This window comes from Heloderma suspectum, chromosome 15 (genome assembly GCF_057233095.1).
Source record: "Heloderma suspectum isolate Gila_16-S chromosome 15, 16-S_ref, whole genome shotgun sequence".
NCBI classification, from domain to species: domain Eukaryota; kingdom Metazoa; phylum Chordata; class Lepidosauria; order Squamata; family Helodermatidae; genus Heloderma; species Heloderma suspectum.
The window spans coordinates 6,047,024-6,065,113 of NC_139472.1; the positions used below are offsets into that span (position 1 = coordinate 6,047,024).

The following is an 18,090-nucleotide window of genomic DNA, read 5'->3' on the forward strand; positions in this document are numbered from 1 at the left end:
TGTGCTCGCGCCAAGCACTCCTTTCAAGGTGGCGGTTGGTTTTCTTTTTCTTTTTTTAAAGCTTGCTTTCCAGTTGGCCCCTGGAGTTATGCAGTGACATTTGGGGGCGCGGGGAGAAAAAGCCCTCCGGCGCAGCAATAATAGGCATATTAGAGCAGGAACCGTAGCATTTTCCGTGTGGGCTACCATCTAGCTCCGTCGTAGAACGCCTGCTTTCCATGCAAGAAGTCGCAGGTTCAATCCTGGTAGCTCCAGGTGAGGCTGGAAAAAGCTCCTGCCTGGACCCCTGCAGGGATGTGGCTTGCCAGGATCGTCATATCACTATTGAGCTGATACGGTGGGGGGGGGGGGGTTGGGGGGGTTTAGCATGCAAACACACAGAGCACCTTCCCAGGTGGGGGCTCTGAAGACCGAGGAGGGGTGTGAGTGCCAGGTGGGGAATGGAGTGGCTGAGCCTGTGGTCAAAGTAGGGAAAACTTTTTCTTTCCTTCTGGGGCTAGGGGCATTCTCCCTTGTTTGGGGGCTGGCGAAAGGTGAGTGTGTGGCTAGGAGGACCAGAGCAAGCCTATGTAGTCTTCTACAAAGAAGTAATTCCCATTGAGTTCCATGTAAGCATACATAAATGTCCTTCTGTGGGGTCAAATGTATGGATTGGCTCTCAAGTTCAGACCTTTCCTCTGCCTGAACTCAGTTTCTCAAGTGAATTACTTGTCTCTTGACTAGCCAGGCCCCCATGGCAGCCGTTATGTGACTACTCACATCCTCTGTGGGAGCCATTTTGTGGTGGTGCCCACAGCAGTTTCTCAAATTCTCAAACAGGTTCAAAAAGGTTGGGGACCCCAGATGTAGTATAAAGCAGTTTCTTTCATTCCTATGGATAATTTTAGAGGCTTTCCCTCTAAGATATGACCCAGACCATTGGTCTGTCTAGCCTAGTATTGTCAACAATGACTGGCAGCAGCTCTCCAGAGTTTCAGGCAGGATTTTTTCTTAATCATATCTGGAGAGGGCAGGGATTGAACTTGGTACTTCGCTAGAGATGGACAAATCTGTCAATTTTGGTTTCTCTGGGTTTCTCATTTTCCCAGTCTTCAGTTTGTCTCAAACATTGCTCCAGTCTTAAATTTGGTTCATTCTGGACTTTGAGATTTTTTTTTTCCTCATAATCATTGTTGAGCACATTTCTCCGAAGATATGCTATGAATTGTTGTTCCCTAATATTATGTGAGCAATTTTCATAATACAATGCATTTTTTGAATATCATTTTCCGTAATATACACATTGTACACATTTTTGATTGGAGAACTCCATTGCAAAACTCGGGAGAAGCGTGAATCTTGAAGGATAACTGGGTTTCAGTTCACATAGTGGTTTGAAAGTGCAAAATTAGGTAAGCTTGTATTAAAATGTCAACTGAACAAATCCCCCCCCCCTTACTGTTGGCATGCAAAACATCTCTCCCACTGAGCCACGGACCCTCCCCAATGTTTTGAGCTCGGAAAAGAGCAGTGGGGTTGGTAGCACACGCTTTCTCCCCCACCCCCAGTAATACTCCAAATGTTGTCATGTTCATCACCTCTGAACTGCATTACAAGAGCAGAGGTTTCCGTCCACCCTCCCTGCCTGCTATCTGGGAGATGCAGCGGTGCCGATAAATTAATTAGTGCTTGTGATTAATTAGCAATGAGCCGCTTCTGCCTGCCTCTTCTTTCTCTCCCCCCTCTTCCTGATAAGGCAGGATTTACACCTCTCTCCTCTCTTCCTTCCGCAGGGGGAGGCGAAGCGGCCAAGGGTGTCAGAAAACAACTGTCTCGGGCAGAGCTGCAGCAGCTGGCACAGGGACCAGAGGATGCGGTGGAAGAACTGGACTTCTCTGACAGCGACTGATGGCAGTGCTTGCAAACAGTTGGGATGGGCTGTTTGTGTGGGTAGGAGCTGGGTGAGGGTTAGCTCAGCTTGGCCCTTCAAACCGCGGGGCGGGGAGGGGGGGCAGGCTGCTTCATTGAGGCTGCCCCAGGCACCACTTGGAATGTGAAAATCTTCTCCAGCGGAGTTTTATGCATTGGGGAGAAGCGCCGTAAAATTTGTCGTTATGCCGGGGGCAGTAAAGCGGGCTCAGTTGAAGCAATAAAAGGGCCTCGTTAAAACCTGCCACTTTAAATAACGTTGGCGCTGCTGTCGTCTCCGAGTGCCTGGTCTTTTTGGGAAAAAAAAAAAAAAAGCCGGCTGCCCAACCTCCCGCCACCACATGGTGGGCCACAAATCAGCTTATCCACTGTCCTCCCCTCACACCCAGCCCCTCCCAGTGCAGAAGAGCAAGAGATCAACGACAGCCGATCGCCTGGCCACCCCTGGCTCGCTGCAGTGCTGCTCGCGTGGCCTTGCCCGCTTGGTTTCTTGCGAGCACCTTTGTCCCGTAAACATTCCTCCTGGGTGCAGAGCAGAAGTACAAGCAGTCATGTTTTGTAGAGAAGACGTTGCCAAAGAAAAGAGTTAATAGGTCTGTGCTTGTCTCTGTGTGTGTTTAGAAATCTCTTTTCCCCCCTGCCCCTGCTTTTGGTCTCTGCCACCTTTTGTTTCTGAGGAGTTTGGCCAGAATACTTGCTTCCTTATTGTCCTGCCAACCTTTTATTCCCCTGCCCGTAGAAAGTGCCTGCCTGTGACCGAGTGACCATCTGCCTTGTTTGCCAGGAGCAACCCCCCCCTTAGCTTTGGGGCTTGTGCTCAACCCCACACCTTGAGGTGGCTTTTGCAGCAGTGTGTGAGACCTCCACTTCTGTGCTTTGCAAAGGTAGGAGACAAATGGGGCATTGATACATGGGCAGGTACTGCCAGCACAGGGTGGGACAGCTACCTGCATAGGGCAGTTGTACGTTATGGCTTTTGGAGCCATGGGGTAAGCGACTTGTCGACAGTAGCCTTCAGCATGCAGCGCCTTAACCGAATTACAAGCCCTGCATGGGAGGCTGAACGCTTCTGTGTTGTGGTGGGCCCATGTGCGGCCTCTTAACGGTTTACGCCATAGACAACCCAAATTACTGTGGCAGGAGAGACTCCACATGATGGAGCTGATCTACACCTTTAGTGGTTTGCAAACCTAACTGATAATCCTGTCTGCCCTGACCTCCCCCCCCCCCCCCCGGTGTACCAGCACCACTTTACGGAAATGTTTTGCTTTGGTTGGCAGAGCGCGCGCCCCGAGTCTGGCACTACAAGCCAGCTTTTGATGGAGTTTAGAGTCCACTCCAATTGTGACATGCTTAGGACTGCGAAGAGTGTGGGTTGATCTCCATCTCCAGCATCTGGATGGGGGGATACCTGCCCACTGTCCATTTGCTAATTATTAAGTTCAGTTGTATTTTCAGGAAATGGCCTCCAGAGCGTTACTGTGTACCAGTCTTGCTCATACATTTGTCTGCTGAGACAAGACCCTGGCTGTCCTGTTAAGCTTGCAATCTTGGTTTACTGAGCCAGGCTACATTTACCAGCAGCGTGCACCCTCACACAGTTCCTCCTTTGTGCAAGCTGCAAAACAAGCCAGGATCCAGCACATAAGTTGTAGCTTCCCACCATGTGTGTGAACTAGGCCTATGGTTAAGTGCTTCCAGACAGGCCAGGATCCGTAAGCCAAGTTCAAGCTCCGCTTTAAAGCTGGCTTCTGATCGTGGCTTGTTTGGAAGCAGTTAACCACAGTTGCCAGTTAGTGTGCAATGTGGAGCTGTGGCTGCTTCACGGTGGCTGCCTGGTTCATTTTCCTGTTTGGGCAAAGGGCGGAGCCAACAGGTTGCCTATATCTACAAAGAGGCTTATACCAGGTTTTTTGCTTTTCCAGTATGTGTGAATGGGACCAGTGGCAGGTAGCTATATTCACGCTGCCACCCCGTCAAGAAACCATCCCTCTGCGAGTGGTGCAGCGTTTTTCTAATTTTGCATGGCTCAGGGGAAAGAGGTAGATGTTAAGTACACAGTCGGCCTGAAGAGCAACCATTTTATAAATTAAGTGATTTCTTTTTTTATTATTATTTAAATTGATTTGCCGGGAAGCCTTGGCCTTGAGGTGATGGATAATGACCATTTACAATATATAATAAAGAAGCAAAGGTACCGCTCAGCTATCATCATTTGATTTGTTTTTTTCTTTTTGAAAATGCAAACGAAAAACGGAAAGTAGAACGTGCAGGTGTTTTAAACAGAAAGAGCAAATAGAGAAAGACCGACAAGCATCACTCGCATGATTGTTTTCCACCACTGTACAAATCGTGAGGGGGGGCAACAGCTGGCGGGAGCTCCTTGCCCTGTTGGGCTTTGCTCCAGTACCTATTACCTGGTCATGGCAGCCAGGTAAAATGTGCAACTCCATATCTTCTGCAATGAAGCTCCCCTCCCTGACCCGCCAAAATATCCACACACACACGCACATACTCCCCACACACAAAACAAAATAAAAATGGAACACACATCTTCTGTACACACGCAGTTCAAGGAGGGGGGAGACGCAGCCTCTCTTCCCTCCCCCCAGCTTGCTCTACTCTCCTTGTCTCCCCTTCTTCCCCAACTCTATATTATTATTATTATAATTATTTTCTTCCACAAAACAAGTCTGTGCAGGGCCTAGCGAGGAGGGAATCTCTCACAGTCAATCTGCAATGCTGAAGCATCAAACCCCTGAAAATGCAATTTAAAAAAACAAGAGCGCAAAAAACTACCCCACGGAGCAAGCTGTGCCGTACCATCCAAACGAAGTAAACATGGACCGAAACATGGGTGTTGGGTCAGTTCAACTGTCTTTGGTATTGTTTCAAAAGTTGTTAGCGATGCATAGACACCCTGAAAGAGGAACTGTGTACAGGTTCCAGTGAGGGACACCTTTCAAGAGAGTGGGGGGAGAAGAGTTTCCTCGCAGGTTTGGTGGGCAAGGTGACAGAGGGTTTGAGGTTCTCCCCTCGGCTGATCTCCAGAGTTGCAGTTCCATAAAGGCAAAGAGGGAAAGCAAAAGTTCCTGTTCTCCAAAAATCGTGTGTCCCTTTCGAATTGCTTCCAAGAAATCTTTGGATTGGTTCTCACCCCCACTCCTCCCACAATCATGATCATCAGTGTAAAATCCGAAAAGTTGAATGCATTACTTGCGAATTGCCACCTAGACCCTTCAGAGGGTCTCAGTTCTTCAGACTGAAGGTTTCAGTTCCGGAAGCCTGCGGACCAAGGATGAGGGTCCTGGCTGGGCTGGGGCACCAGTTAAGACGGAGGCTTTGCAGCATCATTCAGACCAGCCAACAAGAGGTTTCCGTTTTCCTGCTTTGGAGAGATGCGGCTGGCAGGGATGAGAGTGCTGTTGTAAGGAGAGGAGGCCACACTACCTGTGGAGGACGGGCGGAGTTCAGCAGGAGGCAAGTCGCGGTCTGTGGGTCGCAGGCCTGGTGGCTGCAGGGGGAAGGCCATGGGGAAGCTGGCCATATACAGGACGCGGCCGACTCTCTTGGCTACCTGCAGATGGAAAGGGCAAGCGAAGGTGGAATTACCTGGTGTGTAAGGAAAATTCCGCAGCACAGGCCCAAGAGGCAACCTCTGAGCTTGTCACAAACAGAGCCCATTTCTCAATAATTCCTCTACAGAAAGTGAGTAGTAATGACCCGCCCTTCTGCTGGAGGGTTTGCCTCCAGGAGGGCAAGGAAAGAGGGCTTCCCACAAGTCTGCTTCCGACCAATGGTTTGTGCCCGTCAGGGTGGTGGCTAATGACCCCAGCTGGGCCTTTTGCACGGCTGTGCTAAGCAAAGTGGAAATTCTGCATCAGGGTAACCTGTATAGGAACCATGCAGATTAGAAAGTTGTGCATATATTTGCATAATTCATTCACTTTTGAAAATGGCTTCTCTCTCAAGTTTCCTGTACAGCTTTTTTGGGGGGTTGCCCTGTTTCACGGCTATCATCCCATCCTTCAGGGCTAGAAGCTTGATCTTAACAAAAAATAAAATGGAAAGAGCCGAGATTCTCATGCTGCTAAATTGTGCCTCAACCCGAACCGCATGCAGGTACAGAATTGCAGAACATGCATACACACTCTCTCTCTCTCTCTCTGTAATGGGGGTGTGGTTTTATACTATGCAAGCAAGGTTTCTCTCTTTCTAAAAGCCAGTTCCCAGAATTCCAGGGGTCTGCCACACATTGACCAAAGCCACAGAAGCTAGGGAAGGTGTATGCAGACACAGGCTGCAGTTTGGGGGGCAAGCTGTTCCTTACTTCAGGCACAGAGATCACATTGCGTTGGATCCAGGATCTGCCTTCTGCAAGAAGGAGAGATCTGCTTGTGGGAAGTCCCTCTGCCTGGTTTTTGGGTTCCCCCTTGCCGCCACATCGTACCCCATTCAGCAGGATCCCCATTCACCCCATTCAGCATTTTCAGGGGGCTGCAGGGGGCTACTGTACTGTGGGACGGGAGGGGGCAGGGAAGTCTGAAATCTGGATGCAAGGTGGGGCAATTTATTTATTTATTTATTGCATTTATACCCCGCCTTTTTTCCCTTGCAAGGAACCCAAGGCGGCTTACATTATCCTCCTCCTCTCCATTTTATCCTCACAACAACAACCCTGTGAGGTGGGTTGGGCTGAGAGTCTATGACTGGCCCAAAGTCCCCCAGTGAGCTTCCATGGCCGAGTGGGGACTAGAACCCGGATCTCCCAGCTCCTAGTCCAACACTCTTGCCACTACACCACCCTGGCAAGTTTAGCATCTCATCCCAATGTTGTCTGTGCTTTTATTTTCTCCCTTCTAAGTGAACAACTGTCAGCCATTCCTAGAGGGAAAAGCCATATACAATGTTCCATATGCAGCCACTCACTTGGAAGGGAGGAAACAAAGGTGTTACACATGAAAGTTACAGTACAGAGAGCATCGCTTGTGCCCATCACCCCTGTTTCTGGGCAGCCTGTCCCCCTTTCTCCCGTGCCCCTTCAAATCTTGATGGAGGTTTAGCTCGAGGGTGCAGAACCTCTTTCAGCCTGAGGGCCGAATTCCATTCTGGAGAAGCTTGCGAGGGCCACATTTCAAGGGTGGGTGGGGCCCAAAAGGCATTTCTACCTTTTCAAATGGGGTAGGGGAACAGCACAAAAGCCGGGAAGCCGCCCAAACGACTGATGCTTGGGGAGAGGGGGTGTGGCTGTGTGGGGACCCCCGAAGGCTGGATTTCTGGACCCTGCTTTAGGTAGTAGCATGCATGCACGTGCGCGCGCGCACACACACCATTCATCTCAGACTCCATATATGGTGCTGGTCCCAAGTGACACCATCACATGGAGGCAGCCCACAGTGCAATAAATACGCTTTGCAGAGGCATATTCTGGCTTCCCTCGCCTTGCGCCTCCCTCACCCACCAGCCATATACATTTGTTATATTATGTTAAAACAATACGGGCAACTTTATTACTTTCCCTGCAGCCCTTACTGTTTATGAGGGGTCTAATAAAAAGGTTCTCTGGGCAATTGTTCCCTGTGGATCAATTCTGCGGGAAATAAAACTGATTCAAGGGGGGGAAGGGGGGTGAGGGAAAGGAGCAAGAAATGCAGGAGCACCGACCCTGCTTTGATCCACACTTGGATTGGGTGGGGTGAGCAGGCTGAGGGGTGGAAGAGAGAAACTGTGGCAGTAGCGTTAAAAAAGATTCTGTAAGAAAAACCGTCACCCCTTTCCCAAGGTTTGCTAACCGAGTAATACCCCGGTTGTTTGGGGTTAAATATGAGCTCGTTTTTATTGAAGCCTTAACAGAAACCAGCTGTGGGGGTGCGAGAGCAAGCCGAGGCCTCTTGGCACAGGAGAGAAGGTGATTAATGCAAGCCCCCACCCCCCCATCCTTGGGGCAGGCGCAGAGACAGCAGCTGGGGACAGGGCAGGGGGCTCCCGTTAAATTGTTGATGGCACAAATGAAACGTGCTAGGAAAAACAAGGCCTGTGTTCTAGGGGAGGGAGGGAATGAGGCTGTGGGGGGGGTGCCCTAAAGACCTCACTCCCACCGTGTTGGTCTGGTAGGGATTTGGGGAGAAAAGGAGGTCCACCAAGATGCTCCCTAGTGCCAATAATACACAAAGGGGTGGGCACAGCCAGTCAGAAAATACTGGTTTCCCCGAAGGGAAACTGGTGAGACAGAAAGAAAAGTCGCTAGCCCCAAAACCAAAGTCCAAGGAGGAAGTGGGGTCCTCGCTCCAAAACACAAATGCACTCTCTTGAACCCAAGTCAAGATGGTGCTGGAGAGCAGCTCTTCACTTTGCAGCAAGCCAACCTCCCAAAGAACAAGTAAGGAAAAAAACCTTACAAAATAAAAATCAGGGCAGGCAACCCGACAGTTGGCAAGAGAGGTCTCCAGCTCTAAGACCGCAACGGCTGAGCAAGAGTGGTGTGGCGTTTCTCACACCCTCTTATTCGGCTTTTCTCTGCAGGTGGCTGAACCACGCCTGCAGATGGTGCAGAGCGAACTGACCTGCTGTCTGAGCAGGACACAACCTCAGGCTTGTCTTTACTGAGGTGACCACCAGCAGGAAGCCTCGGGTTTGGAACTCTGGTTTGTTTCTTCAAAGCGCTCTTACCTGTGACCTTATCTTCAACGCCGGCCCCAATTTGAGCCCCATGTTATTCAGTAAGTGCTCTTCTGTCAAGAGTGGCAACGTCTCACCATCAATGGCCTGTTCCCGGAAGACCTGCAGAGGGGCAAGCAAAAGCGGTGTGTGTAGAGGTGGCCAGGAATTTTCCCGGAAGTGGGGATTCTGTGCCCAATCCCGCCCCGTGTTTTTTCAGAGTGGAAGGGCGGAAACTGCTGTCCAGACGCACGGGCTGTTAACATAGGGCACGGGCGGGGAGAGGTTGCCTTTGGACTGCCTCTCAAGCAGTGGTGTAGTGGAGCCGGGGCTCATAGGGACAAAGCACCGGCACGTCTTTTATTAGCAGGAACACAGACGCCACCTGCCACCCCCACAGAATTCCCTGTGAGCTTAGCTGCAAACTTCATAGTAGCTGGGGGAAGGAATGTATTCTCCCAGCAGCAATTTATTTGGGGGTGACATGGTCTTGAACAGGCAATTAAGGCCTGTTCTCTTTAGAAAAAACCTGCTCCTGGTGATGAAACCTGCTAGAACTGGCTTGTTGATATGGATCTGCCTGAATTTTGGGACTCTTCTTGGGTGTGTGGCTATGAGGACTGTCATGAGGGACTACACCTCAACATTTATCACTACACCACATCTTGCACGCTTGAGACCCCTGAACATGAATCAGCTGTCTCTGGACAGCATTCAACTGTGTGACGGCACTCACAATCAGGGTGGTAAATCAGAAGCTAACCTGTGTTAGTACAAGAATTACGTCCTAGTCCAGATTAGTTAACAGAAAGTTGGGTTGGTTCCAGGATCTGCCCTCCACAAGAAGGGATCTGCTTGTAGAAGGTCCCCCTGCCTGAAATTTGGGGATCTCCCCTCCCTGCCACACCAAAGATAACCCCATTTAGAAGCAGTTTCTGACTCTGTATAGAATTTTCAGGGGGCTGCCATGGAATGGAGAGGGCAGGGAAGTAGGCTTCCATCGGTGCACTTGAGCCAATGTAAATCTGGAGCAACCCCCCTGTGTTGAATGGCCTGGTTCGTATGCAATGATAACCCAGCCTATGGACTGTCGTTGAATCCTGGGTTCTCATTACATGCAAACCCTGTACTATGGTTTAACTATGGGTTAACCATGAACAGTGTAGGGTTCACATGTAACAACCCATGATTCAACAACCCATACTCAACCCATACTCTGGGTTGTCATTACATGTGAACCAGGCCTGTGTGTGTGTGTGTGTGTGTGTGTGTGTGTGTGTGTGTAGATGGGTGCCTACATCATTAGTGTTTGCAAAAGTAATAAGCCTGGGTCTACACAGGCAGCAGGATATGGTGGGAATTTGGACTGCACCACTTTAGACTGCAGATGTGAAGACTGCACTTTTGAATGCACCCCCATGTTAAAAAATAATACTACCTGCAAATAGAGAACCAGCAGATTGCGGAGGGAGGTGCTATCCCAGGACCCTTCCTGCTGTGGTGGTTTTCTACTTGCAAGTACAGGAGCATTAAAAAACATGAGCAGTCTGAATGGATGCTCTTAATTCTATCTCTTCATCCCTCCTCCCCCCACACGTGTGAGCCCTCAGTTGGCAGTTCAGAGCAGGCACAGCCAGAACTGCTGTTGCAAGCATTTCTTTAAAAAGAAAAGGGGGGAAAAACACCGCCAACAACTTTCTCCCTGTCTCCTGCCCTGACTGAATCTTCTTTTTATAACTGGATTCTCCCAGCAGGGCCGCTCACAAGGACGCCCGTCCCCCTAACCCAGCAGACCTTAACGGGCCAGGTTTCTTTCCTTCCTCCCAGGCTAGCCTGGCTCCGAGTCAAAATGCTCCTGCACTCGCTCTCCTCCAGGCCTCCAAGTGGTGTGCAGTGCAACAGGCCATGGAGACACAGATGGACGGTCCCTGGGGCTCAGGGCACCAAGTGGGGGGCTGTCTCTGTTTTCAATACAGGGTTTGAACTGGGAGAGACTTTCTCCCCCTGCCCCCAATTCCTAATTCAAAAACTCTGGCAACGTTTTGTGTGTTTTTTTGCTGGCAGGAGTGGAGGTCAGCTTTCTGCCAGACCTCCCCAGCAGCTGTGGTTTTTGGAGGAGAGAAAGCAGGCAGACAGCTCTGCAGCTACGGGTCTCCCCGGCGGCCTCGCTTTCTCACACAGTAAAAACTTGTTAAATGCAGCGCCTGCTGTGGACAAAAAAAAGGCCCCCGCCCTTTAACTCCTTCCACGCCGGCCCCACTCCTCTCCCCCCAGCATCTCCTCCTTTTGTTGGCGCTGTCTGAGGCATTGACATGGCCTTATTTGGGGGGGGGGGCGTGCGTGTGCCTGCTTTCTGGGACCAGGCTCCAAAAGGGCAGTTCGTTTCCATTCCCTGTGGCACAGGGGGAGACCTCAGGTGGCAAGGGAGGGAAAAGCAGTAGCACTTCCCGCAATCCTCGCTTCGCACAGCCGGCAGCCTGGCCAAACCTGATGAGCGTGCTGGGTGTTGGAAAGGGAACACACATCCTGCCCAGGCCAGCAGGATACAGGCGGCACAAAGCACCTTCGTCTCAGGCTATTTGTCCGAAAGGGCAAATGGGTGGCCTTCAGTATTGCCACATCAGTGTTTGGCACTCCATCTGTTGCTATACATCACCTATCCCCCAACCCCAGTGCCCTCCAGATGTGATGGACTGCAACTCCCATAATCCCCAGCCGCCTTATTGGAGTTGTAGTCCAAGCTATCTGCAGGACACTTGGTTAGGGAAAGCTGTTAGCGGTCTACTCTTTGATTGCTGGGGAAACGGTCTGGAGTTTCGACAAGAGAGGAACATTAGAAGCTGCCTTATCGGAAGACTGTGGGTCCATCTAGCCCAGTATTGTTGACACTGACTGGCAGCAACAGCTCCCCAGGTTTTCAGGCAGGATTCTTTCCTAGTCCTACTTGAAGATGTCAGGGGTTGAACCTGAGACCCTCTGCATGCAAAGCAGGGGTTTTCCACTGAGCCACCGATGCACCCCTTTTAAAGGGGCAAGAATGACTGAAGTTCCTTTGTGGTCAGAGGTGTGCCAGCCATATAATTTTGTTACAGGTAAGTACAGATAAATGGCAGGGAACAGCTGGGCACCCCCCTCTGTAAGTGGAAATTTGGCAAAGATGGCTTATCCCTCCTGCCCGCCTGCCGAAGGGAGGGGGCAGTGTGTGTGTGTGTGGGGGGGGGGGGGGTAGAAAGGAACAAAGGCGGCACTGCAGTTTTAGGGTCAAATGGAGAGAGCGCGAGAGCACTGATCTTTGAGCTGCAAGCTCAAAGGAGCTGGAGGTGTAAGGATGCCTCCCTCTGCAGAGCCATGTTTGCCCATATGGTTTTTAAGCACATCTTCACAAGAGCTAGAAACATCCAAGAAAGTAAGGACTAGGACTCTATTTTTTAAAAAGAAAAGACAGCTGAGGTTTGTCAGGAAGCTGCAAACTACATCCAGATGTGGCCCAAAGGTTTTGGGCATCAACGCCCATCAGTCCCAGCCAGCATAGCCAATGGTCAGGGATCCTGGGATTTGTAGTCCAAAACATCTGGAGGGCATGAGGTTGGGGAAGGCTGTATTAGGGCAATACCAGGCGTAGCTCACGCCACTGCGGACAAGACATTGTTTTTTGCACCGGGATGCCTCGATGCAAATTCGAGAAGCCTCGCCTACCCTTAAATTCAGGAAGCCCATCAGGAAGCCTTGCCTACCTTCAAATTTGGGAAGCCTTGCTTACTTTGCAGGGCTGGGAAGAATGCTAAAGCGCAGCCTTCACAGCAAACCATTTCAGAGATGCTAGGTTCATAACCATCCTCTTTTGCATCCCCCCTGCCTTTTCTCCTCCTCTCTCTGTCCCATTCTAGGGGGCTTTAATGAAGCATGCCACAAAGGGATTTACACCGTGGGGGGCGGAGGGTGAGGCAAGGGAGGACTGGCCCCATGTTGAAAAATGCACCACCACCCTGCCACCTAGAGAGAAAACATTGGGGGGGGAGCATTGGGTCCTGGCTTCCGAATCAGGTGAGGAAGGGGTAGTCTATATTTGAGGTCAGCACAAAAGAGAAAGCCCAGTGCAGAAGGCGCACGGGTGCATGTGTGCGTGCATGATTTCAAGAGCGATCTTATATTCCCAATCCCAATCCACCAGCACTTTTGGACTGTGAACGGCCAGTCTAGAAAGCTGTTTTGGAGAGCTGAAGCCAGAGGAGCGAGCATGCCCCGCTAGCCGGCTCACAATTCTTTGCGGCTTCTACTGGCACCGCAGAAAGATTTTGTGCCTTTCTGCTTATCATTCCAGCCCCTCCCCTTGTAAACACCACCTCTCTGGGAAAGCCTACGGCCTACCCCTCACTCCCTCACCCCCTGTCAACATGAGGGCCAAGCGCCTGGACAGCGCTGGCTCTTACTCAGCTTGCATTCCCTTTCCTCCTGCTCCCCCAGCTCTCTTCCCTGAGGCTGAAATGTAGACTGGAAGCTCCTTGAGGACAGAGACCTGCTCTGGGGGGAGGGAAGGGAGGTTGCTTATGACGCTTAGGGCGCAACCTTATGTATGTTTAGACAGCAAAAAGCCCCGCAACTCCCAGCATGCCCCAGCCAGCCAACCTTTTTCTGTCTAAACGTGTAGAGGATTATATCCTTTAGTAAAGTACCAGAAATGTTGACAGTGGTGTAATAATAAGATGGTTGTTAATAGTTAGCCAATAATTGAGCCTGAGTCTCCATCTAGGACAGGAATAATTATTAAAAAACAAAAACCTGCGCTCCATTGCTTGTTCCTAGCCCATCTTCCTTGCTCTCTGGGTCTCTTTCCCACCCACTTCTTCCCTCCCCATTTATCATGTCCTCTCCCTCCCTCCATCAGGAGCACACGGCCACCTTCTCTTCCAGCCTGCCCCAGACACCTCAGGAATCTGTTCCTCCCGCAGTTGCTGCTCTCCCTCCCTCTCAACAGGGTGTTTATAAGAGCCAAAGGAACAGACTTGGGTTTTGTATACGGACCTGGGGCCTCACTTCATGGGCCTACACCTGGCAGTGATGGATGTAGCGCTTTTGCTCTACGAGAGCTTTTGGCTCGCAGGGTTTTCTCTGCTCACTGCTTCCCCACTCCAAAATGCATGGAGCCTAATCAGCATCCAAGTTCTACAGCTAAGATAAGACTTCTGAATTGCTTTCTCACAATTATTGGACAAACTTGTCAAAAGCCAGGATGATGAACATTACCATTATAACAGGGCTGGGCAAACAAAACCTGGCAGGGGGGCGATGTATTTTAATTTTTTAAGTATAAAACTATCTAAACTGGAAATAAATTGACACAGCAATCCTATACACACATATACCTGGGAGTAAGTCACACTGAACTCAGTGGGACTTACTTCTGAGCAGAAATGCATGGGATTTCACTGTAAATGTATTTTGTAAAAGATAAAATGTAACTGAATGCCCTTTCCTCCTTCAAGTTGGTCACCTTCTCCCTCTATAATGCAATGGTTTTTCTTTTGTTTTCTTTGTTTTGCCTGACACTGTCAACAACCTACCCTTGATCTTTATGAACATCAGTGATATAATGCATTTCTCCCTGTTAACAGCGCTAAGTGATCTTCTGATCACAAAATATTCTACATATAGAATCTACGTGATTAAAAAGGAAGTTTCAGAGGCAAACAGGAAAACCTGAAAGGTAACAAGCCTTGTACATGTTCCACGATCAGAGCTTAATACCTGGCTGGAACCTGTTTCAAGTGACTTTGGAGCTGGCATGAGTGTAGAGAGAATGCAGGAGTGGAGCTCTGAGTATGGGTCAAGTTGCATTTTCTCATCAGTCAGCAACCACAGCCTCCCACTGCACATCAGCGATTTAGTAGTGGCATGCCATGGTCACTGACTGGTGAAGTAATTTAGGGAGCATGGATTTCTAGGACACTGGAAATAGCCAGGACTGTGTGGATTTCCACAATAGATGTACAACGGCAGAAAAAGTGCCGAGCATGCGGTACTGAACGCAGCATTCAGCTTCACGAGAATCTCAGGTTTTTATTTCTTTAAAAGAGAGCCCAAGTTTCTAGCCTCTATTGTTAAAAATGTGCAGGTACGCCCTGGCAAAATCTCAGAAGCCAGAAGGCTTGCTGACCAAAATTTCCGGTGACTGGGAAAAACAGAATATGTTATGCATGATTTATTCTGCTTGCCTGGATGCAGAATTTTAATTCATTCATTAAGCTTTGGGTCCACACCAGCGCTGGAGGTGACCCTCTGGGAGTTGTCACCCCCTCTCCTTTAAAAAAAAAATTAACTCCTGCCTTGGTTGATTTGTGCGAGGTCGGTGGAAACCGGAGTCGTGGGTTTTGCCCTCCCCTCTGTTTCGGGAGCGGCCTGGAATTTACCTGAGTGTACTCGCCGCAGCCAGCCAAGCCGCCCACAAAGCTGCAAACATCCTCCACCGTCCACTTGCTGACGTCCTCCAGTGCCGGGCCATCTTCACCGTCCAAAAAGAGACCTCCCATCGTGCCTGGATTGGGTTGGAGGAAGGAGGAGATAGAGAGCGGGGGGAAAGGTTTTAGCGCTGGGAAATTCGGGGTGGGAGAGGAAACATAAATCATGAAACTCCCGCATGGACAGCCATGCTGGCCTCTCTCTCGCCGTCGCAATGTTTTCCTCCAGCCACACATCCATCTTTAATGAACTGTCAATTAAAACACCAGGCAGGGTCAATTTGCAGGCCGCAGCCTCCCGGAGGCTCCTAGCCTTGGGTGGGGAGGGGGAGCAGGGGTCAGAAGAATGACAGTCCGTGGGGGGAGGGCGAGGGGGCACCTTTCCCACTAATGTCTTCAGTCTGTTTAATGCTCTTGAGCTGCAGTGCAGGGTGGGGGGATCCTGCCAGGACTGTGGACCCCCAAAGCAACAACTATGGTTAGCTGGTGAGGGTCTCCGTTCACCTCTGGCAACGTGCTCAGAATAGCAATGGAGTCCTGGCAAGCTATAGCTTTGCTTTTTTCTTGGGAGTTTCTAATCACTCTGTTCCTTAAGAGACAAGCAAGCATTATAAACCTAGAAGGCCTCAACTGATCCCTCCCTCCCTCCCCCCCTCACTCACTCACACCCATACCCACACCCACACACCAACCAGACAGCCAATGTGGGGCAGTGGTTAGAGTCTTGGACTGGGACTCGGGAGACCTGGGTTCAAGTCTCCACTTGGCCATGAAGCTCACTGGGTAGCTTTGGGCCAGTCACTGACATTCTGCCTCACCTACTTCACAGGGCCGTTGTGAGGATAAAATGGAGAGGGGGAGGATCGTGTAAACTAGCTACCTTGGGCTCCTTGCAAGGGGGAAAAAGGCACTATATAAATGTTGTTGTTGTTGTTGTTGCCCTTCATGCTCCCATCACTGACGTGCTCCATAAACAGCTCTTCAGCCCTGCTTGGAAGGTTGCAGGGAAGCGAGCTCAGAACCTGGGGTACTTTTCCACTCAGCAACCGTCTTCAAACCAAGACTGCTCAGCAATCTTCCCAGACTTTAGACAAAGTGCTTATTTTATCTCCTGACTTAATGCCAGCACTGAAACTTCCCTTTGTTGTACTCCAAATCTTCTCCTTTGAGGGCAGCCTTCCCAAACCTGGTGCCCCTCCCAGCATGGTGGCTGGGGACAATGGGAGTTTATTTATTTATATTTATTTATTTATTATTAAATTTATTAATCGCCCATCTGGCTGGTCACCCAGCCACTCTGGGCAATGTACAACACACCATAAAACAATTTAAAACAATAAAATTCTACCATAATTTTTTTTTTTTAAATACCCTAACCCACCCCAAATGCCTGCCTGAACAACCACGTTTTTAATGCACGACGGAAGCTCATTAAAGAGGGGGCATGACGGAGTTCCCTAGGGAGGGAGTTCCACAGAGTGGGGGCCACCACAGAGAAGGCCCTCTCCCTCGTCCCCACCAGTCTAGCTGTCCTGGCTGATGGGACAGAGAGAAGGCCATCCGAGGCTGATCTTGTTAAGCGGCCTGTCTGGTGTTGCTGGAGGCGCTCCTTAAGATAGGCTGGGCCGGAACCATATAGGGTTTTAAAGGTCAAAACCAACACCTTGAATTTGGCCCGGAAAACAACTGGTAACCAGTGCAACTCCTTCAGCACTGGAGTGATGTGATCTCGCCGGCGGCTGCCTTTAATCAGGCGAGTTGTAGTCCCACCTGCCTGGAAGGGCTGGTTTGGGGGAAGGCTGCTTCTCAGTGTGCAAGACTGAGAACCGTTAGCCCTAAGTCACCTTTTCCTGGGCCTGTTTCCTAGCTGGAAAAAGACAAATACCAGAGTGGTGACTCATGCAGAGATGCCACATGCAGCCTCCTACGTGGGCAGGTAATTAGGTCACGTCTCGGAATTCCGCAAATGAATTCCGCAACTGAATGAGAGAGCGAGCCCCCCATCCATCGGAGGCTGATTGGAAGGAGGCAGATTCACTGTGGGCAGACAATTCCAGGTTCAATCCATGGTATCTCCAGGAAGGACCAGAAGGATGCTGTCGAAACCCTGGAGAGCCGCTGCCAGACAGCTTTGATCAGGGGTGAGCAACCTGTGACCCTCGAGATGTTTTGTCCTAGAACTCCCATCATCCCTCGCCGGTAGCTATGCTAGCTAGGGCTGATGGGAGTTGTAGGTCAAAACATCTGTCGGGTCACAAGTTGTCCACTCCTGGTGTGCGCAATGCTGAGCTACATGGACCAAGCATCTGACTCAGTATAAGGCAGCTTCCCATGTTCCTCTCTGAGTGGGCCTTGTAAAACTGGGTCTCTTGATCTCACAGGGTTCCTGAAATCATTTCGTTCACTGCTTGCTTGCAGTGAGTGAGCTGTTCTCTCACAGCACACGGACTGGGAAATACCGGCCCAAGGATTTGTTCAAACCTATCACATTATCTGCTTATACACAGCTGCCCCAAATGCCACAGCCAAGCCAATGGCTACTGTGGAGAAGGAGGAACGCTTATTTTTAAAAAAACAAAACACCTATGGCTTACTTCCAGGACGCTAGCCAAGAGAAAAATATTTTGGACAGGGAGATAGCATGTCTGGCACTTCACTTGAAAGGGAGACCTTTTTTGTGGTCTCTGTCCAGGCACAGAGTGCCGAGTACGTGCTGGGAAGCTTCTGTTGGCCTCCCTGCCTCAGAGCAGATCCTACTCGAAAGAAAAAAAACAGGGAATGGCCTGAGATGTGCATACCAGAGCAGCAGAGGTGGCAGGGGATTTAGGGGTATTGAGACAATGATGGAGAGCTGGCCATGACCAGAGGGATGTGTGGGTGGGCGTCCTTGGGGCCAGAAAATTTTTGGCATGTAGGGTGTGTGCATCATAGCTGTCTTTTTTTATGTGATGGCAGAAGGACCGACTGGGATATCCAGTTGGCTCCAAAGATAGGAAAGAGGGAACACATTAGCTGCTACTGAACCAGCCTGAGGTTACCCAAGTGTGCAAACTTTCAGCTTGCACACAAG

At 50.2% G+C, this 18,090-nt stretch overlaps 2 protein-coding genes across 10 annotated transcripts in view; one reads left to right on the forward strand and one right to left on the reverse strand.

The window, feature by feature from the left end:
- NOC2L (NOC2 like nucleolar associated transcriptional repressor) overlaps positions 1–4,124 on the forward strand; it is an 85,662-nt gene extending 81,538 nt beyond the window's left edge. The window contains exon 19 of the mRNA XM_084821699.1: positions 1,773–4,124. Coding sequence (XP_084677825.1) covers positions 1,773–1,888 — 116 coding nt within the window. The 3' untranslated portion in view covers positions 1,889–4,124. The remainder of the gene's footprint in view (positions 1–1,772) is intronic.
- Positions 3,977–18,090, reverse strand: part of SAMD11 (sterile alpha motif domain containing 11) — a 226,148-nt gene continuing 212,034 nt past the window's right edge. For 8 of the 9 annotated variants that reach the window (XM_084821696.1, XM_084821693.1, XM_084821691.1 and 5 more), the window contains 3 exons: positions 14,973–15,097; positions 8,578–8,688; positions 3,993–5,485 (listed from right to left, as the gene is read on the reverse strand). In XM_084821696.1, the coding sequence (XP_084677822.1) occupies positions 5,237–5,485; positions 8,578–8,688; positions 14,973–15,097 (485 nt within the window). In that variant the 3' untranslated portion in view covers positions 3,993–5,236. Of the gene's footprint in view, positions 5,486–8,577; positions 8,689–14,972; positions 15,098–18,090 lie in introns of all 9 variants that reach the window. The other variant, XM_084821698.1, reaches the window with a different exon arrangement.